The 18,456-nt window shown below is 34.1% G+C and overlaps 1 protein-coding gene across 1 annotated transcript in view; it reads left to right on the top strand.

The window, feature by feature from the left end:
* The window catches only part of TLL1 (tolloid like 1), a gene marked incomplete at both ends in the record, with an annotated part of 248,343 nt that overhangs the window by 202,512 nt on the left and 27,375 nt on the right, over positions 1–18,456 (top strand). Inside the window, 2 exons of the mRNA XM_082653600.1 lie at positions 6,065–6,190; positions 8,746–8,873. Coding sequence (XP_082509726.1) covers positions 6,065–6,190; positions 8,746–8,873 — 254 coding nt within the window. The remainder of the gene's footprint in view (positions 1–6,064; positions 6,191–8,745; positions 8,874–18,456) is intronic.

Below are 18,456 nucleotides of genomic sequence, written 5' to 3'. Positions count from 1 at the left end.
CTTCAAATGCACTGTGTGAGCTCTTCCATACCATAAGGATGGTTTAATGATTTCATGGTTGTATATGATAAAATATTAATGGAAATATAGATATAAAGCTATATGTGCACTCTGCATACAGCTTAGCACGTGGGTGGGAACAGATCTGAACGATGCTATTTAAAAATCCCAAGAATGTTTGTGTTAAGGTGAAAAGATAGTGCAGTGTAGTTTCTCCACAATTTTTCTCAGTTTTCATCTGATTTAAATATAAAAATAACTTTAAAAGGAAAACACACATCATATTTCTACCTATCTTTTACCCCAAATATTTTCTAGATTTGAAAACATTACCTAATAGACTTTGATCTTTGAGAGTGAAATTTTTAAATCCACCTATTTGTTAATTAGTTAATAAATATTAATGCAAATTAATAATATTAATGCAAATGTTTTGAATGAGTTAAAGCTTCTAATTTTTATTTTTATAGTTAATTTATAATATAGACAATTGAATAAATGTTTGCTGTATTGTGTATGTTAATCCAGAAACATTTGATGGAGACAAACTTTTTTTTTAACATCTTTATTGGAGTATAATTGCTTTACAATGGTGTGTTAGTTTCTGCTGTATAACAAAGTGAATCAGCTATACATATACATATATCCCAATATCTCCTCCCTCTTGTGTCTCCCTCTCACCCTGTCTGGAGACTTAATCTTAAGTGGTTCTGTTTATAGCCAGTTTTCTAAAAAGTTTAGAAGTGATTATGAATTTATGAAAACATAATGAGAAATATACCATGTTTAGCTATTTTTTCAGCATACTTTTTCTCAGAAATATTATCAAGAAATTCAATTTAAAAAGAAACAATATTATAAGTGATTTCATATATTTTGTAAAGGAAAGCTATTTAAAAATAACTTCTAGCTGTCTTGCAACTAAGTGATACATCAAGGAAGAAAAAACACAAGGAAATGTATTTAGATTTTTAATGAATATAATGAAATAAACTTTAGTATTATTTTAAAAACTACAATTATTTAATGAAATAATCATACTGAGATTTTACTTATTTTTGCACATAGCCTCTGATTTTAAATAAGCACTTTATAGACCTAAGAAATGGAATTGGAAGAATGACACTAAGAACTTATTAGCAAAATAATTAATACAGATTTCTGTCACTTCCATGCACATCAAAGCAAGAAACCATCACATAAATTCTTATTTAGTGTCTTAAATTAGTCATGAAAAATGCTGTAGCTTGAAAATCTAGAAGTGATTGGTTTATACAGCAGAATATCCACAAGCTCCTCTGTAAAAATTAGTGTCATATAGTTCTGATATTAAGGGTATGTTATAAAGCAATATAATGAAATAATATGAAAGTAAATAAGGAAATTACAACTATAAAAGTAAGGCTATTTGAACATGATGTAAAATTACATGTCTATTAAATTTTTTATGTAATTCAGAATATAATGGCATAGGCATTTTCTAGAAGAGATCTGGTTCAACAATATAATACTGCTATTTTCTTGGAATGAATGAGGTTTGTTTATAGATTAACAATAATTACTTTACTTTTATGATAGTAAAACCAAACTTAATTTTATGTGATGTTATATTTTAACACAAGTATACAAATCTGCATAAGTATACATGATATAGTTTACTTATTTTAAGTGAGTAAGCAAAATTAATTGTATTCTACTCAGAACAAAATTATTTTTCTTTAAATAGGTTAAACTTAAAGGAAATATTAGTAGGATTTTATGCATGTAAAAGCAGCAACATTTGGGAAACTGGACTTTTAATTTAATCACACTGTTCATTATTTGGGAATAATGTAACAAATAACTTCAGGCAGTGAGAGCTGCGCATAGACATTCCACCTTCTTTAGGCAACCTGGTAGTGGTGAAAAGACTCAATGATGACTTGAAGGATAACCTCATTAAATGGCAGTCCCCCTCACGGGTAACTTAATGGGAACGTGATCCTTTCCTGATGGACCCAGTGACCTGCACAGTAGCAGAAATGCAGTAAAACCCAGATTTCTTGATTCCCAGTTTATTTCTGTCTGTAACAAATATAGGAGTCAGATAAAATGATTTGTGTGATATTTCTACCTCTGTATTCAAGTGATTTCAACTGACCTGCTCCTCATCTTATCTACCTTTCAGTGTTTATAGATATTTCTTTACATTGTTCCTCCTGTACACCATTTCTTTCATGGAATGGTCATAGGTATTTTTAGAATAAATTCAACCTGATATTATTCTAACAAAACATTAAATATTAGTGTGATTAATTTCAAATAGAGCTCTCCTATGATTCTGAATCCTGTTCCAAGTTTCATGATAAATGATATTTAAATATTTGCATGTTTTAGAAAGATCAAATTGTCTGTCGTTGCTCTCAGTAGAGCTTATCAGAGGTCTTTTGAAGGTGATTATTTTTTCAACAGTTTTATGTTGAAACCTGTGTGTGTCTTGTATGCGTGCACACATGCATGGGGTGTATGTGTGTATGCATGAATGTGTATGATCTGTTTATTTTATATTTGAGCATTTATTGTAAGTACATCTGCTCATGTGTTTCTGTTCTGGTGCGTGGACCCTTTACTTCTTTTTCCTACAGACAAGGAAGCTTTCTGCAAAGAGAAAATTTTTATTTTTGAATCTTGCAAGAACTTGATACAGGTTGCCACTTCAGTCCCATCCAGTATGTATTATTCATAGACTAATGGCCTCTGACAGTCTCAAGGATACTCTGCAGGCCTCTGATGGGAAAATGCCACTTCCTTTTTCCATAATAATGGACCTTTCCTTCATCTAGCATGAAGGAATGGAAATCAGATATGTCCATTCCAAAGAAGGAGGCTAATTTCCACCTGCAAAGATTAAATGTTTTGATTTCTACTCAATAAAATGTTTGTTTCTCTTACTAATAAAAACTATTTTTTAAATTCCATGCTTATAGTATGAAAATGTTAGAAAATTTCAAATGAATCATTGATAGAATTCTCAATTATTGAATTTGTTATGCAGACTTTCTGAGAAATTTTTAAAACTCTGCAACCTTCTTCCTTCTCTCTTTCTTTGGATTTTCATTGTTCAAAATATTAGTAGTTTGTGTCCTAAGAGGAGAAAAGGAAAGAAAGTGAAAACAGAATTATATTTGCTAATAGTATTTTTTTTTCCTCAAGTTTGATGACCTTTTATAATAAGTTCAGAATATATTTGTGGAACTCATCTTTTATGATATTAAGTTAAATAAACAGCTTTCTTTGTTTGTGTGATATTAAAAAGTCTGGATAATTCCAAGTATTCCAATGTTTACTAAAATTTTGTTTTTTCATATTGACTATTTGGCATATGCCAGCACAATTTTAAATGCTACTTTGCTGGGGATGATGACTTTTATCTGCTGCTTTTAATTTCTATTTTGATTTGTCCAATTTTGAATTTTAGCTGAGCTTTAGATTAACCTATACATATATTCTAGCAGTGTATTTGATAACTCAATTTTAATGTGACATCACTTGTATTAAGAAATGTTTGATGCAGGGAAGAAGACAGGAAACATTTATCAACTGGAACACTGAAAAATAAGATACTTAGACAATATGACTATATAAAATCTTCATGCTCCTCCTTCTCTTCTTCCTCATTTTATTCTTCTTCCTCTAAAAATTATTTTTCCAGCACAATAGAAATAGGAAAAACTGGCTACAAAAAACTACTATTCAAATATGAATGGTTTCACTTTCAACTTTATTTCTCTTTACTTACTATTACTGCAAGTCAGATTATGTTTTATCAGATCTAAAGAAAATAACTCTCCTTACAAATATCACCTAGCAACATGAGATTTCCACTAGAATGAAGTTTAAATGTTAGAAATATTTTATGTTTTGGAATTGTTTTCATTATAAAATGACTGTAGGTTTAAAAATTCAGCAATACTAACTTGTGTTCTTTCTTTTAACATTTTTATATCTCTCATGTATGGTAGTCTAAACAGATCCAAATGAAAGGATGACTCAGGCAGTCCCTGCCCTGATAGGTTTGTCACTGAGCAACCTGTTTACCAGTCAATTGCAAATGTGAACTAATTTTTTCTAAATTACTTTACTTACAATTCTTAGATTTCCAAACAACCCTCAAAAATCTGGTTGACCTAGAGTACAACTAAAGTTCACTATATCAGGTTTTAAGTATACCAAGCAAACATTAGATAAATATTTTTATAGGAAATATGTGTCTATTTCAGAGTAATTCTAGCACCAGAAATTTTTAAATTGGCTCTTTCCTTTTAACAATGATGAAGTGTATTTCTGCATCAACTCATGAAGAAGTATTTTTCCAAAGCATCTTAAGAGCCCCTAGAAAGGTGTGTTAAAATAGTAAATTTAAATCATCTACTGCTTGACTGTCTGAAAGGAAATGCAGGTAGCTGACAGCATGGTAGTAGGAAGTATGGTTCAGCATTCACCCATTCTGCACAGATCATTCACAACTTACCACATGTAATTTTCACTGTTGATACAATTAAGGTAATGGGACTTCCAAATTATGAATTTCTCTAAAATTAATTTTACAAGGCTAATTCTCTATTAATTTCTGATTTCTTATATATTTTGATGTTTGATGTTCTCTTAGAGATAAATTTTCTTTATTCTATGCTTTTTTTCTCCTCTGCTTAGCCTCCATAGTAAGTATTAAAAGTGTAATGGAAGTGTTAAGGATAGGTAGAGAACACATAAATTGCAGATATATTGATCCTGATATATTCTTTAGAACTTTGGGACTGCCTGTATGTATATAGAATATTCTTATATTGCCAATGCATGAATTGGCAATATAAGACATAGCATATATGTGCTATGTCGTGTTATCAGTCTACAAAATCGGAAAAAATAGTTGCATTCATAAAAATTACTATCAGATCCTTGGATAAAAATGTCTTTCCTAAACCCATCTCCATAGGGGGAATATTGATTTGATTACAAAGGCAAAAATAACATTTGCTATTTGTGTGCCACCATGAGCTCACAAATTCTCACTAGAAAAATCAGTTCACAGTATAAATTTTGAATTCAGCCTGACCTTTGATGTGACTGTCGTGCGTCCTTTTTGTTCTCTGTGCTATGAGGGTGGGGAAGGTCTGAGTGATGTGTCATCATATGTATGTGTCAGGAGCAGAGGCCAGTACTTACTTTAAAGGACAAGCCAGTCATGGAATGATAGCTAAGCAACATAATATGGTGGCTGATGCCTCTCACTGAATTGACTGTCTGCTAATATAGTTGGGATTTTTTCCCTGTAGTGAATTTGTTGTCAATTTCTTAAAGCTCGTATTTCCTATTCTGACCTTTACTTCTAGCACACTAAAAGCCTTTTTACTTATTAATAAACTGGTCTGCTAGAGGAGATTAGTTTAAAATATATAAATTGTTTCTTTTTTAAGATAGTCTAATGATGCCTTATTCTGTCTTGAAATATTATAAAATGTTCAGATTTATTAATGCTAAGCATAACTGCAAAGTTAATGAAAAAAATCAACTACAGTAATTATACTGAGTGATTTTTAAAAAACGATTACACACAAATCTTGGAAATGTGTTTAGCCTCTGCCTATACACCATGGTTAATATAGTGAAGGATTTCCCTCCACTTAAATGCCGTGATTTGCATTTAATCAAACTACTCACAATTTTTTATTTATTTTAAAAATTGGCTATAAATGTTTAGGATTAGTTGGAAAAATATTCTTTCATTTCCTTTACCCTACTCAAAACTTCTCTAGCATAGGAATGAAAGAGGACTACATGTTGTCACCCTGGTGCAAATGATCTTGGAAACAATTCATGGCACAAGGCTCCAAGCTAAAGAAGGAGTGGGTAGAACTAAGACACTAAATTTTTTGATTTTTTTTTTGTTTGTTTTATGTTGAGAACACGGAAAGCTGTGACTTAGTTTACCCTTTGCCAGTGTTAACCACAACTAAATGACTCTCCTTTGATATCCTTTGTTTTTAAAGCTACTTACTAATCTATGGGGTTATCTCTTTGCTAGACAAAGATGAGTGCTCTAAGGATAATGGCGGGTGCCAACATGAGTGTGTCAACACAATGGGAAGCTACATGTGTCAGTGCCGTAATGGATTTGTGCTGCATGAAAATAAACATGATTGCAAGGAAGGTATGAAAGAAGTGTTCTTTTTTTGACAACATCTAGAATTTCATGCAGTTTGGGTAAAGCAGTCCTTCCAGGTAGAGTTAATCATATCAATGAGTGTTAAATGTTAACTGTTCAAATGTCAAAAATAAAAATACATGCAGTGTTCAAAGATCCAAGTCATACTATTGGAAACCTTGTATTACCTAAAGGTACTGCACTTCATATATGGTTGGAATTAGAATAACTTTGTATAACAGACATAGAAGCTGCTGTGATGCCATCTGGCAGCCAGAAAGGCACTACATTATCCCTCAGTCTTCACAGAACAGACCTTATAACTATCTCCATATTTAAACTTAACTTCTGCTAAATGTTTTACATTTGGTTCAATTTCCCTCCCCAAAATATCTCATATATGTGCTACATGAGTGATGTCACTTTAAATACCAGGAGTATCAAATTCAAATGCCTACCAGAAGAAAGACATTTGAAAATACTGTGCCATTTAGAGTTTTAAGTCATGGTTTTGCCCCCTCCCCAGCACACACACACACAGAAGCATCCTAGTAACTCAATAGTAGCCTACCAGTTTTTGGTCCCAAATTCTTACCATATTCCAAGGTTTTATAAAGATAATTATCTTAATCTCCTGAGCCAATATGAGCTACATGGGAACAAGAAATAGTTATTCAGGTCTTATTTCTTCCTTTGTGGGTCTGCTCCTGAATTTTCCATTTAACTTGGATTTATTACTAAGGCAGGTTTCATAACTAGTCATTAGAACATGTAGAGTGGTGGGTGCCTGACTAGAACCACAGGTAGATAGCACTTCTTTGTATTCACATTCCAATAGTACAAAATACCCTGAATTGACCCTTGTTCCATTCAGTTCCATTCAAATATGGTCATACGTCACATTTTTTTCCTTTTTATTTCACAGAGTTAATGACATTGCCCAGAATCATATGCAAGTAGGATTTTTTTCTCTTTTTACTTTCATGTATGAGCATAAACCAATGAGATTGTGATATGTGTAACTTGGTAAAGTATTCTGATAAATCAATAGGCTGGGGAATAGGCCCAGTTATTTTGAAATGTGGAAGGTAATTCAGAAATAAAAAAGAGACAGCTTTTCAGAGTATGCATGTAGCCTGTCACTCACAGGTAGCAAATAAATTTAGATATCCAAAGTCTCTCTTCATTAGAGTAAATATTTTCAAGAAAGGACTTCTTTTTAAATGGAACTATATCCAGGCACCCCTAATAAAGTTCATCTTTACTGTTAGTAAAGGGGATGGATTTTCTTTCACCACTGCTATAGTACAGGTGCCTTATACAGTTTAGCAGTGAGCCTCTTGGCTTTGTCTTATAAACTAAACTATTTGCCAGATCTGGGAGATTCCACACTTCATATGGCCAAGGCAAGGACAGGGATAATGGGATTTAGGAAACCTTGTCAAGACAGGATCCAGACTTTAAGACTACTGTCTTGCTGCATGACCCTATATAGTTTGAAAGGAGCTAAATTTCACCCTTTTTTTGTGTTCCTTGGTTAAGAATCCAAATCTCCCTATGGAAACCCGGCACAATTAAAGCAAAGGTCTAGTCGGAGAGCATGTGCCAACAGCACAGTAATGTCAGTCATTTTGTCCTTACTGTGCAGCCCTGTAGTGCCACAAGTGTTTTTTCCATATAGTAGAGGATTTCCCCAGAGATTTCTTGGAAAATTTCACAGAATTAATTGTATTTTAGAATCGGTTACACAATACATAACAAATAATTTCCAGCCTAAGGCAGGATGTGCAGGGTGACACTTCATAAATTATATAGATAGAATACAGTCTGAGGATATTACATGCTTTTGAAGTTTGAAATTAACAATATTGGATGGTCCCCTCCAAGATGAAGTTGTTTAAATTGTAAGACCTAAAAGAAATTTCATGTTAATTGAATGACATTTTCTTAAATTAATTCAGAAGCTAGTAGCTGTTTACATATTTTTCCCCTTAGTGCTTCATTTCACTGTGATGAAATGACAGATAATTTACTTAAGCAGCTAAAATTATGGTTTAAGCATTTAAGTGTATACTTTAACAAAGAGAGAGAGAAAATGTAAAGACATGTTTCATAAAGTGGCTTAGTGATACTAGTTAGCTATAAATGATGTTTCTGTTAATAGGAAGAAAATAACTGAAAACGACATAGTCATTTTTGTTGTGGCATTGCATTAAATATTTTGCACATACCAAGAGTTGATAACTTTGATTGTCAATAATGTTGCTCTGTTAAAATCTAAACTTACAGATCCAGCAGTTAAAAAGAGTTCATTTTCTTGTAGACATTTATTTAATTCATTGTAAACACAATTTCATGTGAACCCAAAACCATTTTCTGATTATGATAATGATTATGCAACAGGTTTACCAAAGCAGATGAATATGATACTGGAGACTAGAGTGATGATTAGTTATTGAGGAAAATCTTTCATCAGGATAGTGTGTAAACAGGCTACTTCCTTGCTGGCCCAATTCTGGGCTAGATTTCCACACTAATTGATTTTATCATTATTGGCACAGCTGAGTGTGAACAGAAGATTCACAGTCCAAGTGGCTTCATCACTAGTCCCAACTGGCCAGACAAGTACCCAAGCAGGAAAGAATGCACATGGGAAATCAGTGCAACTCCTGGTCATCGAATCAAATTAGTAAGTGAGCGTGTTGTTCTTTTTTCTGTTAAGCTGCCTGCCCGTATATTGCACAGCTAGTGCATGGAAATAAAATAAATAAAATGAATGTTTATTTAATTGAATTGAATTAGTAGGCAGGTGAGAAAGACTTTCTTTCTTATGTTTTCCTACTAACACTAAATAAATTCCTGATTTCCTAGATCAAGGTGATAGTAATGGTAGCCATGTAGTTCTTATACAGTCTTCTTATCCTGGATGGGATGCTTTAAAAGGCATTACCAAAATTACTACAAAACAATATGTTCTACTTCCTAATATGTTATTGAAATAATGTTTCCAAATGGAGATATAAATGAAGGAACAAAAATATCAGAAATTCAACAAGAAAGCAATAAGTATTCACTTCAATGCAGCATAGTAAATTCTATCAGTTGTGTCAATTCTATATGACTCATATACAAAGCATATGTATTTTTATAATAAAACTAATTTTGTCTTATGGTTTATGGAATATTATTTTTGCATAATGTAGTTGCCCTCTTTAGATGAGTACCATTATCATTAGACTTCTTCCAAATTCAAATATGAATGTAATATATGTCCTCTCTCCTGTATTCTATGAATCTTGCATTCTGTCCTGGTCATCTGACAGTACATCTTAAATTTCATTATAGGCTACAGAATACTTGAAGAGTATACTTTAAAGAAATAGAATCATAGGAATATAGAAATTTTAACAATTTTCTGAAATATGCTGTTGTCAAAAGCAGGAAGGAATGCCAACTAACAAAGTTCAGGACAGTCTAACAAGAACCATAACAAAGGACAAGAAATTGTCTTAAGAATGAGGCTACCAGTCCACTGTAGCTTACTGGACCAGTCCAGTTAATTTTGAAAGTCTGTTTGAACCCTTTCCTTCAGTGGGTTTTTTTGGTCAATAAAGACATCTTATTCATATGCAACATAATAATAATATTATTAGAGACTGTCACTGAGATATTCATATTCCTATTATGGAGTTCCTTCCAATCACTGTATTTGTAAGATATCAGTGTATGACTTTTTGAAAAGAGACATCAATTCATTTCAGCCACTCTTTGGAAGGATGCTAGGTGCTAAGATAACAGCACTGTAGGATTTGATTGCTTTCCAGTCCTGTTGAAGACCCTGACTGAGATGATCACTCTCTGAAGCTTATGGGCTGAGATGCAAAGGCTGCATTCTTTTCAGCAGTGCAATAGCTAAGGCAGTTGGGAAAATGGATTTTCCTGAAGACTTTTGTGTGTGTGTGTACATCCAAGTTTCATCTGGTATCATATTCCTTCTCCCTGAAGAATTTCTTTTTATATTGTGTGTAGAGTAAGTCTGTGCAGAGTATGTATTTTATACTCAAAGATATTTTCATTGGGTATAAAATTCTAAGATAGCAATTTTGTTTTCTCAGCTGCACTTTAAATACCTGACTCCACTATTTTCTGTCCTTCATGGTTTTTAATGTCTGTGGTAAATCTTAATTTTATTCCTGTGGAAATAATGATTCTTTTCTCTGATGGCTGCCTTCAACATTTTTTTATCAGCACTTTGAATATAATGTATCTGGGAGTGTGTATGTGTGTGTGTGTGTGTGTGTGTGTGTGTGTGTGTGTGTCCATCTGTCTATCTGTTTAGTAATTTATCCTTCTGAGAAATCTTTGAATTTCTTGCATCTATGTTGTGATGACTGCCATGAATTTTTGAAAACTCTTGACCATTATTTCTTGACAAACTTCTCCTGCATTATTGTCTCTCTTCTTCTGGGATTCAAATTACACATATGTGAGATTGTTTCATATTATCCCATAACTCTTGAATTCTGTTATTTTTTTGCCACTCTTTTTGTCTTTAAGCTTGGGTTATTTCTATGGGCCGATCTTCAAGTTCAATGATTGTCTATTCAGTTGTCTTAAGTCTACTTATGAGTTTGACAGAGGTATTCTTTATCTCCCTTATCATGTTTTTTTATTTCTTGAATTTCCATTTGATTTTTTAGTAGAGTTCCTGTGTATTAGTCTGCTTAGGTGGCCATAACAAAATACCACAAATTGAGTGGCTAAAACAACAAAAATGTATTTTCTCACAGATCTGGAGGCTAGATGTTCAAGATCAAGGGACTGTGGGGACTGGTGTCTGGTGAGGCCTCTTTTCCTGACTTGTAGATGGCTGCTTTATCACTGTGTCCTCACTTGGTCTTTCCTCTGTGTGTACATATGGAGAGAGAGAGAGACAGAGACAGAGAGTGCATGCTCTGGTGTCTCTTCATCTTCTTATAAGGACATTAGCCCTGTGGGATCTGGCCTCACCCTTATGACCTCATTTAACCTTGATTACCTCCCTAAAGGACCTGTCTCCTAACGCAATCACATTGGGTTTAGGGCTTCAATGCATGTGTTTGGCCAGGATGCACAATTCAATTCATAACACCATCTCTGCTGAAATTTCTCATTTGATAGATTAAACATAGGGGTCATGTTTGAGTCTGCTCTGTTGATTATTTTCTCTCTTAACACTGTGCTTTTCTTCTTGCCTTTTTGTGTGTCATGTAATTTTTGATTAAACATCAGACATTTTGAGTTTAACAGTAGAGACTTTATGTCTGGAAATGGTTACATCTCTTCTGTTAGGCTGTTAGTGAATGTGTGTATATGGGAAGGGATGTTGTTGAGTGAATATAGTCAGTAATTAGCTGAGTTTGGGTTGTCTTGTTCCTATGATTACCTTCAGTGAACCATTGGCTTTAATTCCTTTCTCTTAGATTGAAGGCTGGAATTTCAGATGCATTTTCTCAATGTTTCTCCTTTACCTTTAGCTTCTGCTTTCATCTCTATCACAAATTGTATCCCTCTTCACACTTTTTTCCCTCAACCAGTGATAGACTGCAGTTACACACTGCTTGGTGCTTGGTAGTCTGGTGGTGAGGACAAGGGGTTCTCTACCTTAGACAGGATCTGTTTCTAGGTCTTAGAAATAGCCTTTCTCAGTGGTCCTGCCTCTTCTCTTCCTGGCAGCCAAACTCCATCTATCTCTGGTTGATCTTCTCTGGGAGAGTTTCTTTTCCCTCTCCCAGTTGTAGCAGGTCTCTGATATTATTGGTGTAGGCTCCTGAGTCCAAGACTTCCCCAGGGTTGGAAGTTTTATTTGTTTGTTTGTTTGTTTGTTTAAGCTTTCCTGTGGCTACAGTGGGTCTGCATGTTTGCCCTGGTGTTGACAGGTTTTCTGCTCCTCCCCCAGAGGCTTACTTTATTTTCCAGAGAAAGGTTGCAACAGGACTTCATGCTTTTCTCCTAGCAGTGACCACTTCCCCCTCCAAGCCTGCAACACCAAGAAAGGTACTTGCCTAACTCCTACTCTTCCCACAGTCTTTCTCATGAGCAGGAGATTGAAGTCCATGGAGAAGAGCCTGCAAGTGGGTGCAAACTCTTGTGTCTACAGCTCCTAGGGTGCTATACTCTAGTCCACAGCTGACCTTTACAATACATTACAATTGTAGCTGAATGCATCTAACCTAGTTATATGGAACCCAGCATCTCTTCTAGCTGTAGTCTGTCACTGGTGACATGCTCGTGTCTCATCTCTCCTTGGCAGGGGCTAAGAGTCAGTGGATTTTATACTACTTGGTTGACTAGTGACTTTGGCTCTTTGATGTGTTCAGCAAAGTTGTGATTTTTTTACTTTACATAGGTTTTCTTGCTAGGGTAGAAGGAACACTAGTCCCAGTTTTCTATATCCAAGGGGAAATAGAACTCCTAATATACCTTAACTCGAAAAAATGTCAATAATTTATTTTTTCTCAATTATATACCTTTCAGTTTATTGAGCATCCCTTTCAACTCTAGGACAGTCTGCTTCTTTACAAATTACAGGCAAATATTCCACTTGAAGATCAGGAGAGTCTGTTCAACAATGGTCATACATGCTAGTATCCTAAGAAGATAATTTTTAGAAGGAAAGGAGCTTTAATGCAACTATTGATCTTTGTTTTAAGTATTTGACTTTGTGATCTTTGTAGAAGTAGTTACAGTCTAAGCCAGAATATTAACAGACATCAGAATTAACCTGGAAGACTTGTTAAAACACATTTTTGCCACTCCAAGTTTTCTGAATCAGAGCGTAATATTGATTCCACTCTCTTATTTCATTAATCATGTTTATATAAAACCTGACTCACAATATCACTCTAACAATCAGGACCAGTAGAAAGTGTGTTGTAACAGATTAGCTACCAACTTCAAGTGATATTTTAGTTCTATACTTTTTAACTCTTACCATTTTGACATTATTGTTGCTTACGTTTACTATTTTTGTCTCCCTCCTTGTAATACAACTGTTAATGAATCTTACCTACTTTAAAACTGAAACCACTGTCTGTTACGGATCTCAGCCAATGGACATTTGGCCAGCACTGTTTGTAATATTCAAACCATTCAATTACCTACCTATATGTTTTGACATTTTATACAGATTATAAACATGACATTTTATACATATTATACAGATTTGATCAAGAAGATATATTGTTTAAAATAAATGCATTTTGTTTGGTTTCTTTAGGATCCTTAATTTTCATGGAGGAACTTGAACCCAAACTAAATTTGGAAAATAGATTCCAAGGAAACTTGGAAAATTCTGAAATCTATTAATCCTGTTAGGTCAAGAGCTACTGATAGATACTCAGTTCTAAGCTAGTTTCTTTATAGGTCAAGGCAAAAAAGAAAAGGCAAAGAAAAGATTTGGTGTCCCTGTGTGCACCATGGAGCTTTCTTTACAACTCATATTTACTCCTCTTACCTTAGGCTGTGTGGAAAAATAAGAAAACATTTCTAAATATTTTACCTATTCATACAGAAGCAAAGAAAAGGAAATTGTCCCTGAAGACAATTCCATGATATATTTTTTTAAAACACCTTGTTTATGAATTTTGAGAGTCTTACTGTTCTTTCTAACCCAGATATTCCTTTAACTTAACATAGAGTTGTATCGAGTGATGTGCAAGTAGTGGCTTATGGGTATAAGCAAGCCTCTTTCACTGCATCTGAGATAACCATTATTTTAGTTAATTTGGTTTATTTGTAAGACTACAAATGAATATTATTTAGGTTACTTAGATAATCTTGCCATTATGGAATATGAGAGGAATTACAATAAAATTCAGTGCCCTTTGTGAGATACAAGCATTCTTGTGCATAGTATTTATTTACCATAGTGTGGTTATCTATATCTAGTGTACAATAATTATGTGTAAGGACTGAACTATCAGTAGTGGTAGTTTATTACTGATTTATGGAAATTTAAGACTTCTGGCATTAATATGCAATTATTACCTTTTATGCACTGTTCTAGTTATCTACTGCTTCATAATAAGTTAACCCAAAACTTCATGACTTAAAACAAGAACCATTTTATAATATTCCATGGTTTTGTGGGGAAGAGGTCATGATTTGAGTAATGCTTTGCTGGCAATTCTTCAGTTGCCCATGGCGTTGATTGAGGTCAGTAAGTGATATTCACCTGGGACATGGTCTGGCTGGGAGGGTCAAGTTGGCTTTAATTTTATGTCTGTCACCTTGGTAGGGAGGGCTAGAAGGCTGACTTAGCTGGGACAACCAGAGCACCTACACATGACCATTCTAGCATGGTGGTCTCAGGGGAACCATACCCTTTACATGGAAGTTCTGGATCCCCAAAAAGAGTGTTCCAAGAGGCCTAGGGGAGTACCCAAGTAGCTCCTGAACATTACCTCTATGCATTCTATAGTAAAGCAAATCAAAAAAGCTAACCAGTATTGAAGGGGAAGAATATTAGACTTCATGACTCAATGGGAGAAGTAGCAAAGAATGTGTAGCCATCTTTAATCCCACACATGCGTTTAAGTGTATGAGACAGCATATATTTGGGAAAGTAAAGATGACACAAATGAGTTACTGCCTATACTCTCCTAAGTAGTTTCTCTAGGCAAAGTCCAGAATGTGCATTCAGAATACTGTTAGGTTGTAGTATACCACCTAGTATACAAACAGGAAATATTTAAAGGTAATTTTTTTCTAATTCAATACTAAATTCTATCCAGTAATATAAAATAGCAATTTGACTACAATAATAACATAAATTATGTCTATACGTAATGAACATAATCATCAATTTTTGTCTTTAAGTCATGAATTCCCTATTATAAAGCAAAATATGAAAATCAAGTAGAATTGTGTGTATGAGTCAATATAGTGGTTCTTGAGGATTTTTTGCATTCTTGTATATACCTTCTCTTATCTTTATAAGACCCTGGAATATTACCTTCATATAAATGCAGTAAGCTAGGGAGCTGGGATCCAGAGACCCTGGGAGTGTCATTTTTAAAAATTCTAAAATAGTCACTCTCTCATATGAAATTCTACAAGTAAAAATATGAATGTTCTTAAGTTTTCCATTTCTTGAAAATGCTCTCCAAATTGTAAAATGTAGCTTGGGCACATTTGTATCTCTTAAAACTGTACTTAGGCTAAGACTGTGTGTATAGTTCCCAATGGTTTCAAAGTGGTATCTTGTATATTACCTGAAGTTGATGTCATAAATGACAGTTATAGATAAGGAAGCAGTCCCAGGCATTTAGATGACTTGGAAAGTTTATAAAGGTAGTAGGAGTCTAACTACCTTCAAGCCCAAGCATTCTGTCTCTACAGAAAAATCTTATTTTTCCTTACAGCATCCTGCATCAGAGAAGAAAGAGATCCATAATTGCTGTGTACACTTATGCAATAATTTAAATGGAAAATAATCATATTTCCTAATATGATTAGGAAAATTTGTTAGAATAACATCCTAACAAAATTACAATGATTAAATAAATGATTAAACAGATATACAGCAGAGACTTCTGTCTAGATCTAGCACTTCTACTTACTAGTTGTGTTATCTTGGGAAGATACTTATTTTAAAACCTTGATTTCTTCATCTGGAAATTGAAGCTGCTGTTTACAAATTTTGTGTGTATACAAAATGAACTTGTATACAACGTATTTGGCACAGTGCTTTATTAAGTTCCAATAAATGCTGCTGTATGATATCATAATAATAATCATAATTATGATAATAATCTAAATTTTTTATTTTTATTGAAAATTCAATCATGATCAAGTTTTTGTGTAGCCTTATAAATTTGAAATTCAATCCTTAGTGATCCACTGATTGTTTAGTAGCATATTGTTTAGCTTCCATGTGTTTGTGTTTTTTGTAGTTTTTTTCTTATAATTGGTTTCTAGTCTCAAAGTGTTGTGATCTGAAAACATGCTTGATATGATTTCAGTTTTCTTAAATTTACTGAGACTTGTTTTGTAGGCTAGCATGTGACCTATCCTGGAGAATGTTCCATGTGCACTTGAAACGAATGTGTTCTGTGGCTTTCAAATGGAGTGTTCTCTACATATCTATTAAGTTCAGCTGCTCTAATGGGTCATTTAAGGCCAGAGTTTCCAGATTCATTTTCTGTCTGGATGATCTGTCTGGATGATCTGTCCATTGATGTAAGTGAGGTGTTAAAGTCCCCTTCTATTATTGGGTTACTGTCAATTTCTCCCTTTATGTCTGTTCATATTTGCTTTCTATATTCAATATTTAGGTGCTCCTATGCTGGGTGCCTGTATATTCACAATTGTTATATCTTCTTCTTGGATTGATCCCTTCATCATTATGTAGTGTCTTTGTCTCTTGTAACAGTCTTTATCTTAAAGTCTATTTTGTCTACTATAAGTATTGCTACTCCGGCTTTCTTTTGATTTCCATTTGCATGGAATACTTTTTTCCATCCTCTCACTTTCTGTGTGCCTATTTTTTTTTTTTTTTTTTTGGCCATGCCACATGGCTCTCAGGATCTTAATTCTCTGACCCACACCCCCTTCAGTGGAAGCACAGAGTCCTAGCCACTGGACCACCAGGGAATTCTAAGTCTATGTGTGTCTTTAGATCGGAAGTTATTCTCCTGTAGGCAGCAAATATATGGGTCCTGTTTTGGTATCCATTCAGCGACTCTGTGTCTTTTGGCTGGAGCAATTAGTCTATTTACATTTAAGGTAATTATTGATATGCATGTTTTGTTGCCACTTTGTTAATGGTTTTGGGGTTGTTTTTGTAGGTCTTTTTTTTCTTCCTTTTTCCCTTCTCTTGTCATTTGATGACTGTGTTTAATATTATGTTTTTAAAGTCCTTTTCCTTTTTATGTGTGCATATCTATTATAGATTTTTGGTTTGCAGTTACCACAGGTTTTTTTTTTTATAGCAGTCTATGTATATATGTGATTGTTTTAATTTGCTGATCTCTTAATTTCAAATGCATTTTAAAATCCCTGCATTTGTACTCTCCTCCCATAATGATTACTGTTTTGGGTATCATATTTTATGTCTAATTCTTTTGTGTATCCCTTAACTGCTTGCTCTGAATACAGGTGATTTTACTAGTTTTGTCTTTTAACCTCCTTACTAGCTTGTATGTGTATGATTTCCTAGCTTTGCTGTATGTTTGCCTTTACTGGTGAACTTTTTCATTTTGTAATTTTCTTGTTTCTAATTGTGGCCTTTTCTTTTTTGCCTAGACAGATTCCTTCAACATTTGTTGTGAAGCTGGTTTGGTGGTGCTGAATTCTTTTAGCTTTTGCTTGTCTGTAAAGTTTTTGATTTCTCCATCAAATCTGAACAAGAACCTTGCTGGGTAGAGAATTCTTGGGTGGAAATTTTTCTCTTTCATCACTTTAAATATACTGTGCCACTCCCTCCTGGCCTGCAGAGTTTCTGCTGAAAAAATCAGCTGATAGTCTTATGGGAGTTCCCTTGTATGTTATTTGTTGTTTTTCCCTTTCTACTTTTAATATTCTCTCTTTATCTTTTTGTCATTTTTTTAAACATCTTTACTGGAGTATAATTTCTTCACACTGGTGTGTTAGTTTCTGCTTTATAACAAAGTAAATCAGTTATACATATACATATGTTCCCATATCTCTTCCCTCTTGTGCCTCCCTCCCTCCCACCCTCCCTATCCCACCCCTCTAGGTGGTCACAAACCACCAAGCTGATCTCCCTGTGTTATGTGGCTGCTTCCCACTGGCTATCTATTTTACCTTTGGTAGTATATATATGTCCATGCCACTCTCTCACTTTATCCAAGGTTACCCTTCCCCCTCCCCATATCCTCAAGTCCATTCTCTAGTAGGTCTGTGTCTTCATTCCCATCTTACCCCTAGTTTCTTCATGATCTTTTTTTTTTCTTACATTCCATACAAATGTGTTAACATACAGTATTTGTCTTTCTCTTTCTGACTTTCTTCACTCTGTATGACAGACTCTAGGTCCATCCACTTCACTACAAATAATGCAATTTCATTTCTTTTTATGGCTGAGTAATATTCCATTGTGTATATGTGCCACATTTTCTATATCCATTCATCTGTTGATGGACATTTAGGTTGCTTCCATGTCCTGGCTATTGTAAATAGAGCTGAAATGAACATTGTGGTACATGACTCTTTTTTGTTGTTGTTGTTGTTGCTGTACGCGGGCCTCTCACTGCTGTGGCCTCTCCCGT

The sequence above is a fragment of the Grampus griseus genome (assembly GCF_964374135.1).
Source record: "Grampus griseus genome assembly, chromosome: 4".
In the NCBI taxonomy this organism is placed as follows: domain Eukaryota; kingdom Metazoa; phylum Chordata; class Mammalia; order Artiodactyla; family Delphinidae; genus Grampus; species Grampus griseus.
This window is presented reverse-complemented; position numbering and strand designations above follow the sequence as displayed.